The sequence below is a fragment of the Pseudopipra pipra genome, chromosome 26 (assembly GCF_036250125.1).
Source record: "Pseudopipra pipra isolate bDixPip1 chromosome 26, bDixPip1.hap1, whole genome shotgun sequence".
Lineage (NCBI taxonomy): Eukaryota > Metazoa > Chordata > Aves > Passeriformes > Pipridae > Pseudopipra > Pseudopipra pipra.
Window position 1 is genome coordinate 3,658,358 of NC_087574.1, and position 15,440 is coordinate 3,673,797.

Below are 15,440 nucleotides of genomic sequence, written 5' to 3' on the forward strand. Positions count from 1 at the left end.
TCTTTGGTATCCCCATCTGCAGGATTCCCATGGATTTTACATTTATCCAGTATTCTTGGGGCTACCCTCTGCCCAACACATCTTCTGGAACGGGAATGCAGGGAGCTGGTTCACATTTGGATGAAATTTTAGCTCCGCGTTTCACTCGGGTTTGTGCTGTCAGGGCAACAGATCAATTGCTGCAGAGCAGTTCTGGGAATCAGCAAGATCAGGTTCTCAGCATCGAGGGGCAGTGACCTCCAAAGGGCAGAGATTTATAATAACCAGATCAGAGAGTTGGGAGTCAATAAATACACTCTGCATTTCCAGTTTAGCTAGACTGAGAGGCAGCTGATATGGGAAAGATGGTGGAGGTAAGAGAGAAGTCATAATTTTCTCCTGATGGTCCTGAAAATGACCAGGAGCTTTCAGAAGGAAAATAAGCAGCTCCCACACAATCCTATAAAATACTCCCATGGAGGTTTCCATAAGCCAGAGACTGAGGAAGAACTTGTGCTTATTCCTAAGCACCACACCTACATGTCTTTTAAATCCCTCCAGGGACAGTGACTTCACCACTGCCCTGGGCAGCCTGTACCAATTCCTCACAACCCTTCCCGTGAAGAATTTTTTCCTAATATCCAGCCAAAACCTCCTCTGGCACAACTGGAGGCCATTTCCTTCCTCTTGTGCTATCACTGGGTGTCTGAGAGAAGAGGTCAACCCCGCTCTGGCTCCTGTCAGGGAGTTGTGGAGAGTGAGAAGGTCCCCCCTGAGCCTCCTTTTCTCCAGGCTGAGCCCCTCATCAGACTTGTGCTCCAGACCATTCCCCAGCTCCATTGCCCCTCTCTGGACACATTCCAGCACCTCAACATCCTTCTTTATGAAGATGTATTATCAGAGGAAAGCTCAGGACATTTAACAACATCCCTGCCCACCTTTGTACAGATAGAGATTTCCAACATAGGTACTTTTCAATGTGAAACATTCTTCAAATTTGCTTAGTAAAAACAACCAGCCAACCTCATTCTCCTCAATTCAGCGATAATTTTAGCAAATGTTCCAGCTTTGGAAAAAAAAATTAGAGTTTCTGGAGCTATGGAGTCAAATATGTTTCATTTGTTAGCAAAGAAAAAATAATTTACAGGTAGCTTTGGCATGACATAGCACACACTGGGCAGTCAACTTCTTTTTAAACAAGAAACTTATGCTCCTTTTACAGGCATTTTATCTGTAAGAGCACATTCTATTAAAAAAACCAACAGTTGTGATGTCAACGTTCTAAGTGAAAATAAAACACCAGACACACTGTATAGGAAGTCTAAACATCTGTAACCACTTCTCAGACAGAGCCATGCTGCAGAGGCAATGTGCTAATTACTCCCTGACACACCAGCCTTCAGCACCCAGGAGATGGGGATGAAGGATAAGACTTGCAACCTGACCTGTGCCATTGTCCAAATATAACTGACATTCTAGCTGGGTTTCTAGAGGTTTTTCGTGCCTTATCCCAAAGCCACAGATCCTAAGTATCTCACCACTGATAGCCTGGTTAAGAGACAAATAGTTACAATGAACAGAAAAATCCATAAAATGGGAAAAATGGAAAACAAGTAGCTCCCAAAAAGCAGCCACTGTCCAAGAGTGTTAGTGGAAATAAATCCTTTATAGCAGAGTAAAGAAACAAACTATTCCAGCCTCTGTGTGTCTGGTGACTCAGAAAACAGGTTGGTGAACAGCCAGTTTTTAATCACCATCTTTTTGTTGTTGTTCAGCTGAGTGCCCAGACTTCCAAGTCTCAGGTTTTGTCTGTTCAGTGGCGAATGACCAACCAAGTGCTCCAAGACCCACTTCTGAGAGGCCTGCAAGGTCCTGTGGGGCTGCAGCACATCTGTGCCCCAGCTGGGGCACTCCCTGGGCTCCTGCTCTGCCAGGGCTCAGTACCTGTTCATAGCACAGGTGAGCTGCACAGGAATGTCTTGTCCTCCAGGACACTGGCAACGACGAAAAAGTCCCAGTCCCACAACTGTAAAAGCAGCAGGAGTCTGGCAGGGAGCTGAGCTCATCGCCGCCGGAACGCCCGTGAGATCCTCCAAGCGTTGGGCTCCTCGTAGCGATTGTACAGCGGCTCCAGGCGCTGCTGCTTCTTCTGCTTGCTCAGCTTGGTGGGGTCAGAAACCTTGAAGAAAGCTGGGGCAAATTCCACCAGCCAGCGAGGATCAATAGTTGTCACTTCCCGCATGTACTCCTTGGTGGTCAGCACCAGCTCGTGATACACCACCCTGGGAAAAGGGACAGCAACTTTGGAAACCAGTTTTTCCAAACAAGAAGCAACAAGACAACAGCTGGAGTTCTAAGCTTGCTCCTTTATCTCCTTCAGCATAAGGCTCCTTATAAGCTCCAATGCAGGCTCCAAAAGGACCATCCAGAAGAGCTATCCCTATTTTACCCCCTCCTACTTCACAACTACTCTTCAGCATAGAATTCCTTCGCTCCGTTTAAAACAACCCTTTTTCCCTCTTCAACACTCTGTTCTAAACTCAGTTTCACAATACAGAAACATGGAACTGCAGATTTCAGGCCTGGCCTTGGCTCCAAAAGTCAGTCTCATCTCTGCACGGGCACTAAGTTTAGCAGCAGAAAGAGCCAAAAGCAGACTTGAAACTTTTCTCACTCTGCTCATTGCTGAGAAATCAGCAACCTCTGCTCAGATCTTTACTTCACAAACAGTGCACACTGCAACTTCCTCTGTTATAAAGTCTGAAAAGAAACAGAAAACTCCATGCTATTGCCTCTCTTACCATTCTGGCTGCCTGTTGAAGAGAGCACTGGATGGGTGGATATAAACTACTTGTTGGTCAATGAGTGTCCGATAACCTTCCTGGGGATCCTTCTTTGCTGCATTCCTGAAGAAGCCACTACAGATGGCCTTCTGCACCCGAACTGTTGCCTTCCCACAGGACACCACATCCAGCTTGTGCCTGCCAGACAAGAGTTAGAGAGAAAAAAGTTAGGGTTCTCCAGATTTGGGTGCGGCCACCAACATCGGGTTACCAAAATTTTATTACAACGTAAGAACAATAAGAAGCAAAGTCACTGTTTGTCCTCCTTGACGTGCTCACCTGTCCATGATGCCCAACATCTGCTTGCGAATGTCCTGGGCCCTGCGTAAGGACCGGGCCTGGATAAAATTTTCATAGCACCAGGGATTTGAAAACTTGTTATTCTTCCAGGAATTGTACACAGCCAGCAGGGTGAGGTGGTCACCTTCTGTCTGATGGAACTTGGCTTTCTTTTGATCAGCAAGTGCTTGTTTATCCTAACACATAAGACACACATGAATCAGATATCTACATTGCAGAGACAATCCTTGTGCAACACAAATAATGTTGGGCCTTTGTCACTCATGACATCTAAATCTACCAACAGAAGATACAAAATGTTGAGTGGTGAGTGACTAAGGACCAAGTGATGAAAATCTAAAGGTCACTGGGACTGGTCTGAGTCAAAAGGAAAGCCTAGAACTGTCCTTGTCAAAGACAGACCTCATGCAGACTCTCCCGTGGGTGACGAGCACCTGACCATAGAAAATGAACAATTTTTTTTTACTGAAACGTTTTATTCAATTTCAGTACCTATTTTTGAAAGAAATTTCAAAGTAAATGGTTCATTTATACTGCAGGAAGTATACAGACACGTTGAACTAGCTGATTTTTTTACTGCTCTAGAAATAACTTCAGTTACTCATCAAGAAAGGTGCTGCAGCAGCAGGTTTGAGCCTGCTGACCCACACACCTCTCCCATTTCTCCCATCTGTAAATAAAACATTAATCAAACACTGTAGCTACATGGATCAAAACTGAAGTTAACAGACTACACTGCAGGTGGCCACCATGAGGAAGAAATAATGGATTCAAGAGGACCCTGCTGCTGCTGAATCCCACCACAGTAGAGCCTGTTGCTTGCTGACTTAAAAGAAAGCAGCATAGGATAGGGTTTCCATGAAGAAATACTTTCTGTGTATTTGAAAATGCAAAGGCAATCTGAACTCCAGAGCTGGGTCAGACTTAGTTTAGGCTGTATGTGTTTATTGGAAAATGCAAAAAAGAGAATAAGACTTCTCACTTCTACCTTCCCATCTGCAAAGAAACTACCACCATCACAGCCTACAGGTCCTTAAACCAAAAGGGTTTAAGGGTCATATCAGAGAGGTAATGCAGGAGCAAACCTGACCAAGTTACAGGTTTCTTTTGGCCACTCTGCTCACTCTAACCCCTGAGGCAGTCACACCAAACCCATTTGGACTGTAACACTGCTGCTCAGTGCCTCACCTTTGGCCTGTAAAACACGTTCTGCACAGACAGCATGGAGACTATTGTCAGCATTTCCTCGCTGCATCCCAGATGGACAGACATGATCAGCATCTTACACAGCATAGGCTCCAAGGGGAATTCTGCCATCTGCAAGAAACATGTTTTCAGGGCACTCCATGGAAAAATCTTGAGTCTTCTCAGTGCAAAAGAAAGCAATGCCTTTTCTTGCATACTTACTTCCCAAAGCAGTGTGCTTGACCCAGAATAACTTTGAAGCATGAAGCAAACTATTTGCTTGTATTTACCATCACAAGAATATCCCAACACTTACAGGAAATTTTTAGACATTAATAAAAGTAGCCTCATGAATAAGGAGTAATAATAGTTGCTCCTTAAAAAGCAGTAGGTATGTAATTGTGGTAAATGAAAAGCTACCAACAAAACACAAGAGAATAATAGGAAAAGGAAAACAACAATGCTAGGCAAGGCCTGATATAACTACTCTGTCATCCCCTAAATATTGGCAACTCAGACAGTGCTCAAAGGTATTTTATTTGGCCTACCCTGCGCCCAAGGCGAGTGAGCAGCCCCTCATCATCCAGAGCTCCCAGGGTGTAGAGCTGCTCCATGGCAGTTATGAGAGTTTCCATGGGGGGAGCATCCATAAAGTCAAAGGACAGCAAATCGTTGATGCCCATAGCCTGAACAGAGGGAGTGGAGAAAGCCCAAGTTAACACACTGAGAAGGAAGGCACCAAACTCCTGCCAGAGATGCAATGTCATCAAACACTGAGGCGCCACAGAACTTTAACCAAGCCTGGCCTCATGTCCTCACCCTGACAGCAAGCACAGTCATGAACACACAGCTGTATTCCTGCACTTGAAACAACCTGCACCAGCCCACAGCATTCATCTACCACTCAGCTTTCTGCTCTGTTCCTTTGGTGCTGTTCCATACATCTCTCAAGCAAGATTCAGTTGAGGGGAAATTGAAGACTGCCCACCCTGGAAACCAGTGTGGCCTGGCAGCTCCACCGGACACTAAGTATGTTCCCAGAAAGCAGAATGGCAGCAAGTTTCCCAGCTGCTCCTGAGTTAATCCAGTTTGCAGACTCTTAGAGGGATGGCACACACTTAGAGATGCCCAAGTTTGCAGATCTAAGCCCAGTGTAACAGTGTCTCATCTGTTAACAACAAATGTACCCTACACAGCCAATGTTACTGCTCTGAGGATTCCTGTTTCTTCTGCCTCCTGCAACTAGCTGTCCTGTGCAGCTGAGACTTGTGATTTAGGTGGATATCCAACATAATAACCCTCAATAAAAAAATGCAGGAGCAAGCCCAGAGCCTGAGAACTGCTTTTGTTGAAGTCTTCCTTCCAAAATACCTCTGTTCACTAGAAGAATACAAAATTACAGCAGTACTTCATGAGACTCAAAGGAAGAGACTCACTTATTGAAACACTTATATTGGCTTGCTACGAGTTGGTGAAATACATACCTTCAGGGAAAGCACTGTACTGGCCAAATTTGTTCTCTGGATTTCAGGCACATTAGTGGTTAGCATTTCATCTCGATATGCACGCTCTGTATATAACCTGTAGCATTTTCCTGGGCCTGTTCTCCCAGCCCTCCCTGCACGCTGCTTTGCTTGAGCCTAAAGGTAACAAGGCTTTATCTCAGTGAACAGATGCAAACTGGCACAGGTGAAAAGAAGTACAATGAAATGATTAATTATCCACAATTTTACTTGCAGTAATAGAAAGATTTACAGTACAACACAGGAAAGTATGTATTCCTTAGGCACAGCCTCAAAGAGTTATCAAAAAATGTGATTTTATCATTGCCTCACTTTGCTTCCCTGCTCTTGGATGTCACATTGGCAGGATACACAACACTCAGAGGGGGAGCCAAACACAGAATGCCTACCTGTGAAATCGGTGTCACCACCAGCTGGTCAATCCCAGTCTTGGAGTTATAAACCTTCTGCTTCACAAAGCCAGGATCGACTACATAATATATTCCATCAATAGTCAGAGATGTCTCTGCAATGTTAGTGGCAATGACAACCTGTAAACCACAGTTTAAGTCAGCACAAGTTTTATGTCAGGTTGCCAAGCCAACCACACTGCTCAACTTCATCCCTTGGCACGATATGAGCAGTTTGTTTTATGTGCAACTACTGTCATTTAATGTTGAAAGGAGAAATGCATTTACATGCTACCTACAAAGATGGACAGCTTGTAAGTATCTACCTTTGGTTTAGGTTTGGGCAGAAAGAGAAAAGAGCATGATAAAATACACAATTAAAAGCAAGTGAAAAATGTTAAGTTTGTAAGCAGACTGCACCGACTTCAGGGAGAGTTTTTACCTATCACTCAAACATAACCCATATTTAGAGAAGAATCTTCCAGACAATGTATCTCTAGATATCCAGTAGCTGCTTGGAGGAAATTTACATCCATCCAACAGAAACTGCATTTAGACTTCAGGTTTTTAAATTAACTAAAGTTAACATCCTTTAAAGACAGCACTAAATAACACATGATGAACATCCCACAGAGCTTTGCTACACCAGATGCTCTTATACACGTTTTCAAAGGCTTAGATAACTCAACATGTACACAACCAAAAATATGCTCTAAGCTGTAAGTTATCTTTTCTCCAAAGCTATATAATTTAAGCAGTGTAATACACCCCACTACTGAAATGCACCAGCAGAAGATGAAGGCACATGTATATGAAATTACCTTTCTGCTTCCTGGTGGGGCAGGGTCAAAGATCCTGGTTTGCATTTCACTGGGTAAAGCTGAATACACTGGTAGGATAATTAACTCTGGAACATCAGGTCCTAGAGATTTCATCCTTTCATAGAGGATTTCACAGGCAGTGTCAATCTCTTCCTGACCGGTTAGAAACACCAAAATGTCACCTACACAGGAAGTAAATTAAAAACATCCACAGAATCAATTCTGTTTAGTATAATTCCTGCATTAACATATTTCCATTCCTCACCCTTTCCACTTAAAGCAGAAGGTCTCCAACTTTTGCTAGCCTCTGGGCAACAACTCAGAATCAGGGGCAACATACTTCAGTCTTTCACCCAACTTTTTCAACATTTTAGTTACTGTATTTGCAAACAAGAGAGGATAGTGCTGACAGCACTTTGCTCATGTTACTAACATGATCCATGACTTATAGAAAGACCTTGCTCACAGATCCTTCATTCACCAATAACCCAAGACCACTCTCCACTCACCTGGTGGCTCTGTTAAGTGGATCTGCATTACTGTAATCAGACTGGCATCCAAATAATCTGTCTCTGGCTCTTTTGTGTACAGAATTTCTACTGGATATGTTCTGCCAGGAATTGTGAAGATTGGTGCTTCATAGAAATACTGAGAGAATTTCACAGCATCCAGTGTTGCTGATGTCACTATCAGCTTCATATCCTGCCGCTTCTGCACTGTCTGGAGCAGCACAAAAAGTTCTCAAGTCATTTATTGCCTTTGGAACAATTAACATATGGGACTTGACTAAAGTCAGAGAAATACAACCTGTAATATCAGGTGTTTTAATGTCTGAGTAGGGGGGTGGCTCATTCCAGAATTTCAGATAATTGACTGCTGGGATCCCATTTCAAACCTCTTTTAGCAGAAAGCCTTTGGCAGCAAAAGACAAGCAAAGCAAGAATGCTCCTCTGCTCATCCACCATTATGAACATCCAGGATGGCCAATTCTCATTGTTTCTGCTGCATTCTGCCTGCTTTGTCTTCACACAGAGGCTCATCTTACAAAGATTCAGATGACAAACCCTTATGAGCATTTGCTCTATTTCAGGGGAGACTCTTGGAGAACATGAATGAACCCAATCTGTGTGACCTCACCTTTGCCTGTGCCCTCCTACCCCATACATAACATACAGAGAACACTGAAGCAGTAAAAATCCAATGCTACATTACCTTCTTCAGGAGTCCAAAGAGCACATCTGTATGTATGGTCCTTTCATGGGCTTCATCCAACATGATAATGGCATACTGGGTCAGATCTGGATCTATCAAGCACTCCCTCAGTAACATACCATCTGTCATATATTTGATGACAGTTTCAGGGCTGGTGCAGTCTTCAAATCGAATGGTGTAGCCAACCTAGAAAGAAGAGTTGCACAGAAACTGAAGCTACAAAATCAAGCCATCAGCATTATCAACTCCCAGTTTGATTATACCCCAAACTCATTTTACAGCCAACAAGGGAACAGACACATGGACACACAACTAAACCAGCTCCAGTACTGATTTTTCCTCTTTTCCTCATGCTTATTTTGGCCTGTTCTTCAACATGGAAATTTACCTCTTGTCCCAAGCAGCAACCAAATTCCTCTGACACCCTCTTTGCGACAGACATTGCAGCCACTCTGCGAGGCTGAGTACATCCAATCTTCCCTCTTGAGGTGTACCCTGCCTCAGCCAGGTATTGGGTAATCTGTGTTGTTTTCCCAGATCCTGTCTCTCCAATAACAATCAGAATCTGGTTGTCATGCACAGCCTAGAAAAGGTCAGAATAGATACACTTGTCAAAATTTTTAAAAACCAGCAGACCAAACAAAATCAGCATGGTCTATCTAGGACTAGGTTGAGCTCTTGCTTCAGTTGACCCAGACCAAAAATCATACAAGTATTCTTACTGATCAAGTAAGCAATCTGCTTAACCATCATTCAGCTGACTCATCCCTTGCCCACATGATCCTAGTATCAATTTTGACTTACATCAATAAATATCTGGAGTTTTATTAAAATATACAGATATAATACTTTAAAATAAATACTGTGAACTAAGGTCCTGCACTTAAAATGATCAGCTGGCTATTCACCTGTCAACAAGCTAAACCAAGAATATTTAAGTTATTGCTTGCTCAAGCTAGAATACCTTTTCAAGAGTCTTACTTGTATCAGCTGCTCCTTCAGTCTGAAGATTGGGAGACTCTCTCTCTGTTCAATGATGGAAAGCTGGGTCTTCTTACCATAAGAAGCTTTGTTGCCACCAAATGCATGTTTCTTCCACTCTGGGATATCATTTGGCATCATCCCAATACCTCGCATGTTTGCAGCTATTTGTCTTCCATCCACTAGAAAAGAAATAAACAATTTCACCTTTACATCCAGCTTCACACAGCACAGACCCTGATGATCCTGTTCCAACCACTCCATCATCCCAGGCCTTCTATATTTGTGTGTTTAAATGTTTAAGTCACTACATGTATACACCCCACTATTACAGGATATACCTGTACACTTCCCTTGACATTCCTATTTCCATTTCAGTGGAAAAGCATTTCTTCTTTGACTCTCTTTTTAAAGTGTGGCAGACAAACACAGCATCAAGACATTTCTCCTGACTTGCTCAGCTACCACAGAAAAGGCACAGCTCCCCTGTGCTCAGACATACCATCAGGGAGAGGATCCACCCAGTGGGTGTTGAGGCCCATGGGGATAGAATCCATCTCTGCTTCTCTCTGGGCTTGTTTAAGTTCTCGCCTCTCTTTAGCTAAAGCACTCTGCATCATTGCAGCCTGGGATAAGGAACCATCTGGATTCTGGAAAGCAAGAAAAAAGTTAAGATTTCAAGTACTACAATTCCTTCAACTTCAGTTATCTCTCTGTCATCACTGTCCTTCTAGAAGCGTCTTCTGAAGATGCTTTAAGAGATGTTAAATTTTGTCTGCTAGATTTCCAGGATATTTCCATTAGCCTAGCCTCATGACCTTCCATGGTCATGACTAATATGGAGTATCCTTACACTGTCCAGTCAAAAGAATTATGGGCACAACCAGTGAAAAGTTCTTTACCATCTTCAACTTTCAAAAGATAAGAAAAAAGCAGAAAAGAGAAAGTATGTTCTGACACACTTAGGTGAAATGGCATTTCAGTTCCATTATCCCACTTCAATGTCACCAGTCAATTAAGAACTCAGCTTTACTAGGAAGGAGCTTCAGTTCAGTGGAAATGTTTTTCAGGGCTCTCAGTAAAGTACAGGTGGGAAACCGACTGTTAAGTTCCCAAATATTTATTTCATTAAATCAAGCACATTGGTTTTAGCCTGGAAACCTCTTACCTTTACTATTTTAATGGGACTCATATCCATGCTCTGTTTAGTGTGACCTCGAAGGAATGGTGGCTCTTCTTCAACTAACTCAATCTCAAGGTCCTCATCTAAAATCCACAAGTGACAATTGTTACAGAAAAGTTAAACAACTTTCAGGCACATAAAAGTGCCTCTTTAAACAATGCTTCCTGTGTATTCTTGACTATGAGGTACTTAAAGAGTTTTAAAAGTGAAAACTCTGAAATAAAAGTTCACAGACAGGGCACATCAAAATGCATCTAATAATACAGCCAGAGCAACCCTAGTTCCAAATGTGTAAGATGATGGCAAATTGTGAGATGCTTCATAGTCATTCATATCATCAATCTCTTTTTGAATCAAAACATATCCAGAAACACAATGAATTTACAACAATAAGACTACTGGGAAATACCTTCTTCATCATCAACTTTAGGAAGAATCCCAGTCTCCTCATCAAAATCAGGAAACTCTTCCTTGGAAAGCACATTAGCTGCAATCATCTGGGAACAGAATGAATATAATATGAATTTGTCTCCACGAATAAACATAACTCACACCCACAACTCAGTTCTAACACTAACCCCATAAAACAGGAACAAAGGAAAGGTCCTACATTCTGGTACACTTCTCCCCGAGTCATCCAGCCTCTGACCAAACACTCCTTTTTTTATTCCAAATAGCCCCTGTGTGAAGCAGATGGCTTATGTGGGACTATACTGACAATGCAACACAGCCTAAGTGTCAATGGATAAAGATCCCAATCCCACAGGTCACAGTGACATATGGAGGTCCAACCTCCTGCTCCAAGCAGGGCTCATTTCACAGCTAGAACTAAGCTAAAAGTCCCAAATCAGAAGACAGCAACTCAGAGGTGAGGTGTAAGTTACACAAACAATCAACCCATCCAGAAGCTGTATTCTAGTTCATGAAACACCCTGGCAATTTTACTGACTGACATCCTATTTCCCTGAATGCAACACACACCTGTTTTATTTCCCACTTCTCTGGGTCTGAAATCCGGGTGAGGCGTTTCCGCTCCAGGCTGTCGTCCTCCACCTCCGGGGCGTTCACCAGGGACAGGTGACTGGGTCTGTCTGGGTTCCTCATGGAGGTTTCCTCATTGGTTTCTCCAACCAGGTTTCTTCTCCTGTTTGGGTTCAAGTCTTCCCCAGTGTCTTGATCAACATCCTACATCAGATTGATTAATCAAATCAGTTCTACCTATATTGCACTTCTCCTTAGCTATTATTAGGTGCTTCATAATGCCAATAACAGGCCATTCACAGAAAATGTTGGTTTGCAGGCTTTTTATTTTTTTCAGCTGGCATTGCCAGGTATCCCCAGGCCTGGAACACTCTACTCTGCCCTGGCAACAGTGGTGATTTCATTTAAAATGAGAAGCTTATCTCCTGCTGAAAAAGGAAGACAAACAGCAACAGCTTGAGGTTTGCCCTGTCTCTTAGCTATCACATCAAGCCAAACAATTGTTAGGAACATTACATCAAAACCAGAAACTTAGAGCAAATGAGTAAAGTAATAGGCCACTTAAATACAGAACAGTATCTCGTTTTTTAATTCCCACTTGAACAGTTATGTATTAGTTTCCAGCAAAAAGAGTAAAAAATAGAAAAAATATGCATAATTTTAAAAATTTTAGCATGTCCATACCTTCATGCTCAAGCTGGTTTTGGATCCAGTAAAGGATAATACTTTGACCTTCACTCTTTGTCCCTTGCTCACAACATCAGCAACATTGGCAACCCGTCCTTCTCTTCGCAGCTCTGAGATGTGGACTAAGCCCTCCCAACGCTTCCTGGAGGTGAAACAGGAAGACTTGAGACATTGCATGTTATTACTCTGACAGTCCTTCAGATCATTCAGAATCTAGACTTGCTGTCAATATTTTGCTGTCAACTGTGTATGTTCATAAACTGTCTCTTTTAACGAGAATTTTCTAATTTTTCACTGTCAAATTTATTTTTCTGAAACGGTCTTTCATTTTGGTGTCAAAGTCCAGCGTACCTTCTGGTAGCCTCATGCCCTCTTTAAGTTACTAGCAGAAAAGAGAACTCAGATGGAATAGTACCAGCTCCATCATGAACATCAGAAGGTACCTTAGTCCTTCCAGCTGCACAAAGCATCCAAACTGCATTATACTGGTGACTTTGCCGTTGTAAATGTCTCCGATGGAAGGCTCCTCAGGGGGTGGACGGTCGATGTGCTTGTCCCTCCATTTCTCATGGCTCCTCTCGATGTACTTTTCTCGGTCCTTACGGTCCCTGCTGAGGCTGCGACTCCTGCTCCTCGACCGATATCTGGATTTTCCCCTGTTCCTCTCCCAAGTTCTGGAACGAGACCTAGAGCGAGATCTGTGCCTTCGCTTCCTGTCCCTGCTACGGCTTCGGCTCCTCTTCCTTTTCTTCACCCTAACAAACAGACATGACCCCTTTGCAGTGACATTCCCCCTCAGGAAAGAACGAGCAGGCAGTGCCAGGGGCCAAGACCCTTCCCCAGCCACCCCAGACACGTACCGGTGGTCGCTGCCCCTTTGCTTGCCCTGCCTGTCTGCAGTAGGCATCAGAGCTTCCAGCTCTTTCAAGGCATCAGCTGCCACTTTCACATCATCTTCATCCAGCATAGTCTGCAAGAACAGAAAACTACTCTGTAAAAAGGCTGATAAAAAGCCTTTTTATCATTAAGGATAGAATACAGAAAGGATAATCACATGTGCATCTATTTAGAAAGAATGAGAGATAAAAAGAGATCAGACACAACATGTGATATAAAAAAAAAAGTAATAAAGCTCTCCTCCATTCACCACGATATTGAGATAATTCTGCTTTTATACAAAAGAGAGCTCCATCTTAACGCCTCGAGTTATTACAGAAATGCAAAATGCAAGTCCCTCAACAGCATCTGAATATCCAAAATTCTTAACTAGTTTGTAACCCATCACTACTTTGAATTCATGTAAGAAATGCCAGGTTACAAAGTGCATGTCACAAGAGTCTCATATTCCAGATACTCTGCAAAACAGTATCAGCGTGGCAATTGCTGTAACAGCTACTCCTTGAACCATGTGCAGTAACACCAGCCTTCTGCCTCTTCCACATTTCATTTCTTACAGTTCACTTTTGTCCATGCATTAGCAGGAGACACTCATACTAACATGAAAAAAAGACTGAAATTAACTGAAAAAAAATTAAATAAAAACTCCTCTAAGTTTCCACATAATCACAAAAGAAATCTGAAATGATGACCTTACCCTGATGTTGGGATTGTCTGGCCTGCAAAGAGCTGGATACAATTCCCTCAGCTTTTCTTTCTCGGATTTGGGTTTGACGATCGGCTCTGATTTTGAGATTTAAAACAACAACAACAACAACAAAAACAAACAACAAAAACAAGCAATGAAACTCAAAACTCAGAAATGCGAGAACAATTGACTCTTGACTTTTCTGTAATTGAATTTAAAGTTCAATTTTCATCTAAATGCAAAGGTTCACACAGTTTTTACAGACATTCAATTCAAGGAGTACCACAAATAAAATTCTGATTATTAGTGAATATGAGAAAGACTAAAACTCTAAGCATTATACTCAGAATAACAGCAGCAGGATGCACACTGAAACAATAAGATTTGCCTTACAAGACTGGAACAGTGACTACATCAATCACACCAAGCACTGAACCACTGGCTCTGCAATACCTTTGCTCGTGGATGGTTTTGGTGGGGGTCGCATGGTCTGTATAAGACGGAGCAAGTTACTAATGAGGGAATCCTGAAAATAATAACAAAATAGTGTAAGAAATTACTGCAACGCTGTTTTCCGTTATTAGAAGGCACAAGTGGGGATTTATTATCAGGACAAAAAAAAAAAAGCTCAATTCTGAAGATGCAAGTTGCTTTTTAGAAAGTATCACTGGACTTCGTGTACATCCTGAAAGGGTGTAATAAATTGAACCTGGAAATAATTATGACAAGTTCCATTTGAGTGACTTTTCTACTTAATCACTTATTTAATTCAACTACAGTTACATCTGAAGAAGTGATAAACACAGCATCTAAGCATCATAGGAAGGCTTATGACACCTGCCTTCATCAAAAGTTGCTTCTTCCATGTTTTATATGCTCAATGTGACAATAAGCATTTCAAGTCCTCAGGAGGATGCTTTTCAAAGACTACAAAAGTTTTTAAAAAAGGAGGGACAGGGAGACTTGGGTTGATGAGACAGGAATACTCAGAAGCTAATTAGTACATAGTTTTCCAATTGAAGAAAACCCGTAATCACTCCTCATAACTCTCTCTTTAAAATAAAAATCACTATAAAATATACTAGGACAAGGAAAACACAGGGTTCAGGTCTCACTTACAGTGAACTCAGCACCATTCTTTAGCAGAATTGCCTTAAATGTGTCAAACGTAGTATTTTTCTCAGCAAGGCTTATCACAAACTCGGCTGCAAGGAAAAAGCATTAAGTAAATTAAAATAAGTAAAAGGCAGTGTAAGGGCCAGAAGCTGCTCTGGGACCAGCAGTCCGGAGGAAGCTGCCCCTCAGCCCCCCTCCCCGGGAGCCCAGACCGAAGCACTTCCTCAGGCTCACAAGTTTTTTTTGAAGCAAAATTTATCGTCTGAAATCGAAAAGCCCCTTCGCAAAACGCGTCCGGGCCGACGGAAACAGGGCTACAACAGCCCTCGCCGAGCTGCCGTCGGGCCGGGAACGCGCCACACACCGGCCGCCACGCCTGGGAGCGCCCCAAAAGCCGCGCCCACCGCACTTACCCAGGTCCTTGTCGTTGATGCCCAAGTGATTGTCGAGCTCGGTGCAGACCTTGGAGACCAGCGACAGGTACTCGAGCTTGGCGAGCTCCTCGGCCGCCACCACCTCCGCCATAGCGCCCCGCCCAGCCCGGCCCGGCCGCTTCCGGGGCGCGGCGGAAGTGGCGTCATGACGTAAAGTGACGTCCCGGGGGCGGAGGCGGCGGGGCGGGGCCAATGCCGGGACATGGCGGCGGGACCTGCCC

The 15,440-nt window shown here is 43.1% G+C and overlaps 1 protein-coding gene across 1 annotated transcript; it reads right to left on the reverse strand.

Annotated features, from left to right (window-relative positions):
* Positions 1-950: 950 nt before the first annotated feature.
* DHX8 (DEAH-box helicase 8) lies at positions 951-15,353 on the reverse strand. The gene is made up of 23 exons (XM_064636470.1): positions 15,199-15,353; positions 14,789-14,874; positions 14,123-14,195; positions 13,679-13,764; positions 12,945-13,054; positions 12,528-12,839; positions 12,082-12,226; positions 11,398-11,601; positions 10,826-10,913; positions 10,402-10,499; positions 9,736-9,883; positions 9,234-9,415; positions 8,641-8,835; positions 8,253-8,438; positions 7,550-7,760; positions 7,041-7,222; positions 6,220-6,360; positions 5,792-5,947; positions 4,856-4,993; positions 4,311-4,439; positions 3,102-3,298; positions 2,781-2,960; positions 951-2,261 (listed from the first exon to the last, which is right to left on the reverse strand). The coding sequence occupies exons 1-23, from the start codon at positions 15,308-15,310 to the stop codon at positions 2,042-2,044; spliced, it is 3,579 nt and encodes a 1,192-aa protein (XP_064492540.1). The 5' UTR covers positions 15,311-15,353; the 3' UTR covers positions 951-2,041.
* Between the last annotated feature and the right edge of the window lie 87 nt (positions 15,354-15,440).

Excerpts from the sequence above, each read along its gene's own strand:
- DHX8 (XM_064636470.1), bottom strand. The coding sequence starts at position 15,310 with ATGGCGGAGGTGGTGGCGGCCGAGGAGCTCGCCAAGCTCGAGTACCTG. Across the intron at positions 8,439-8,640 it reads GTTGCTGCTTGGGACAAGAG|GTTGGCTACACCATTCGATT; the intron begins GTAAATTTCCAT and ends TCTTCTTTCTAG. Across the intron at positions 2,262-2,780 it reads TTCAACAGGCAGCCAGAATG|GGTGGTGTATCACGAGCTGG; the intron begins GTAAGAGAGGCA and ends CCCTTTTCCCAG.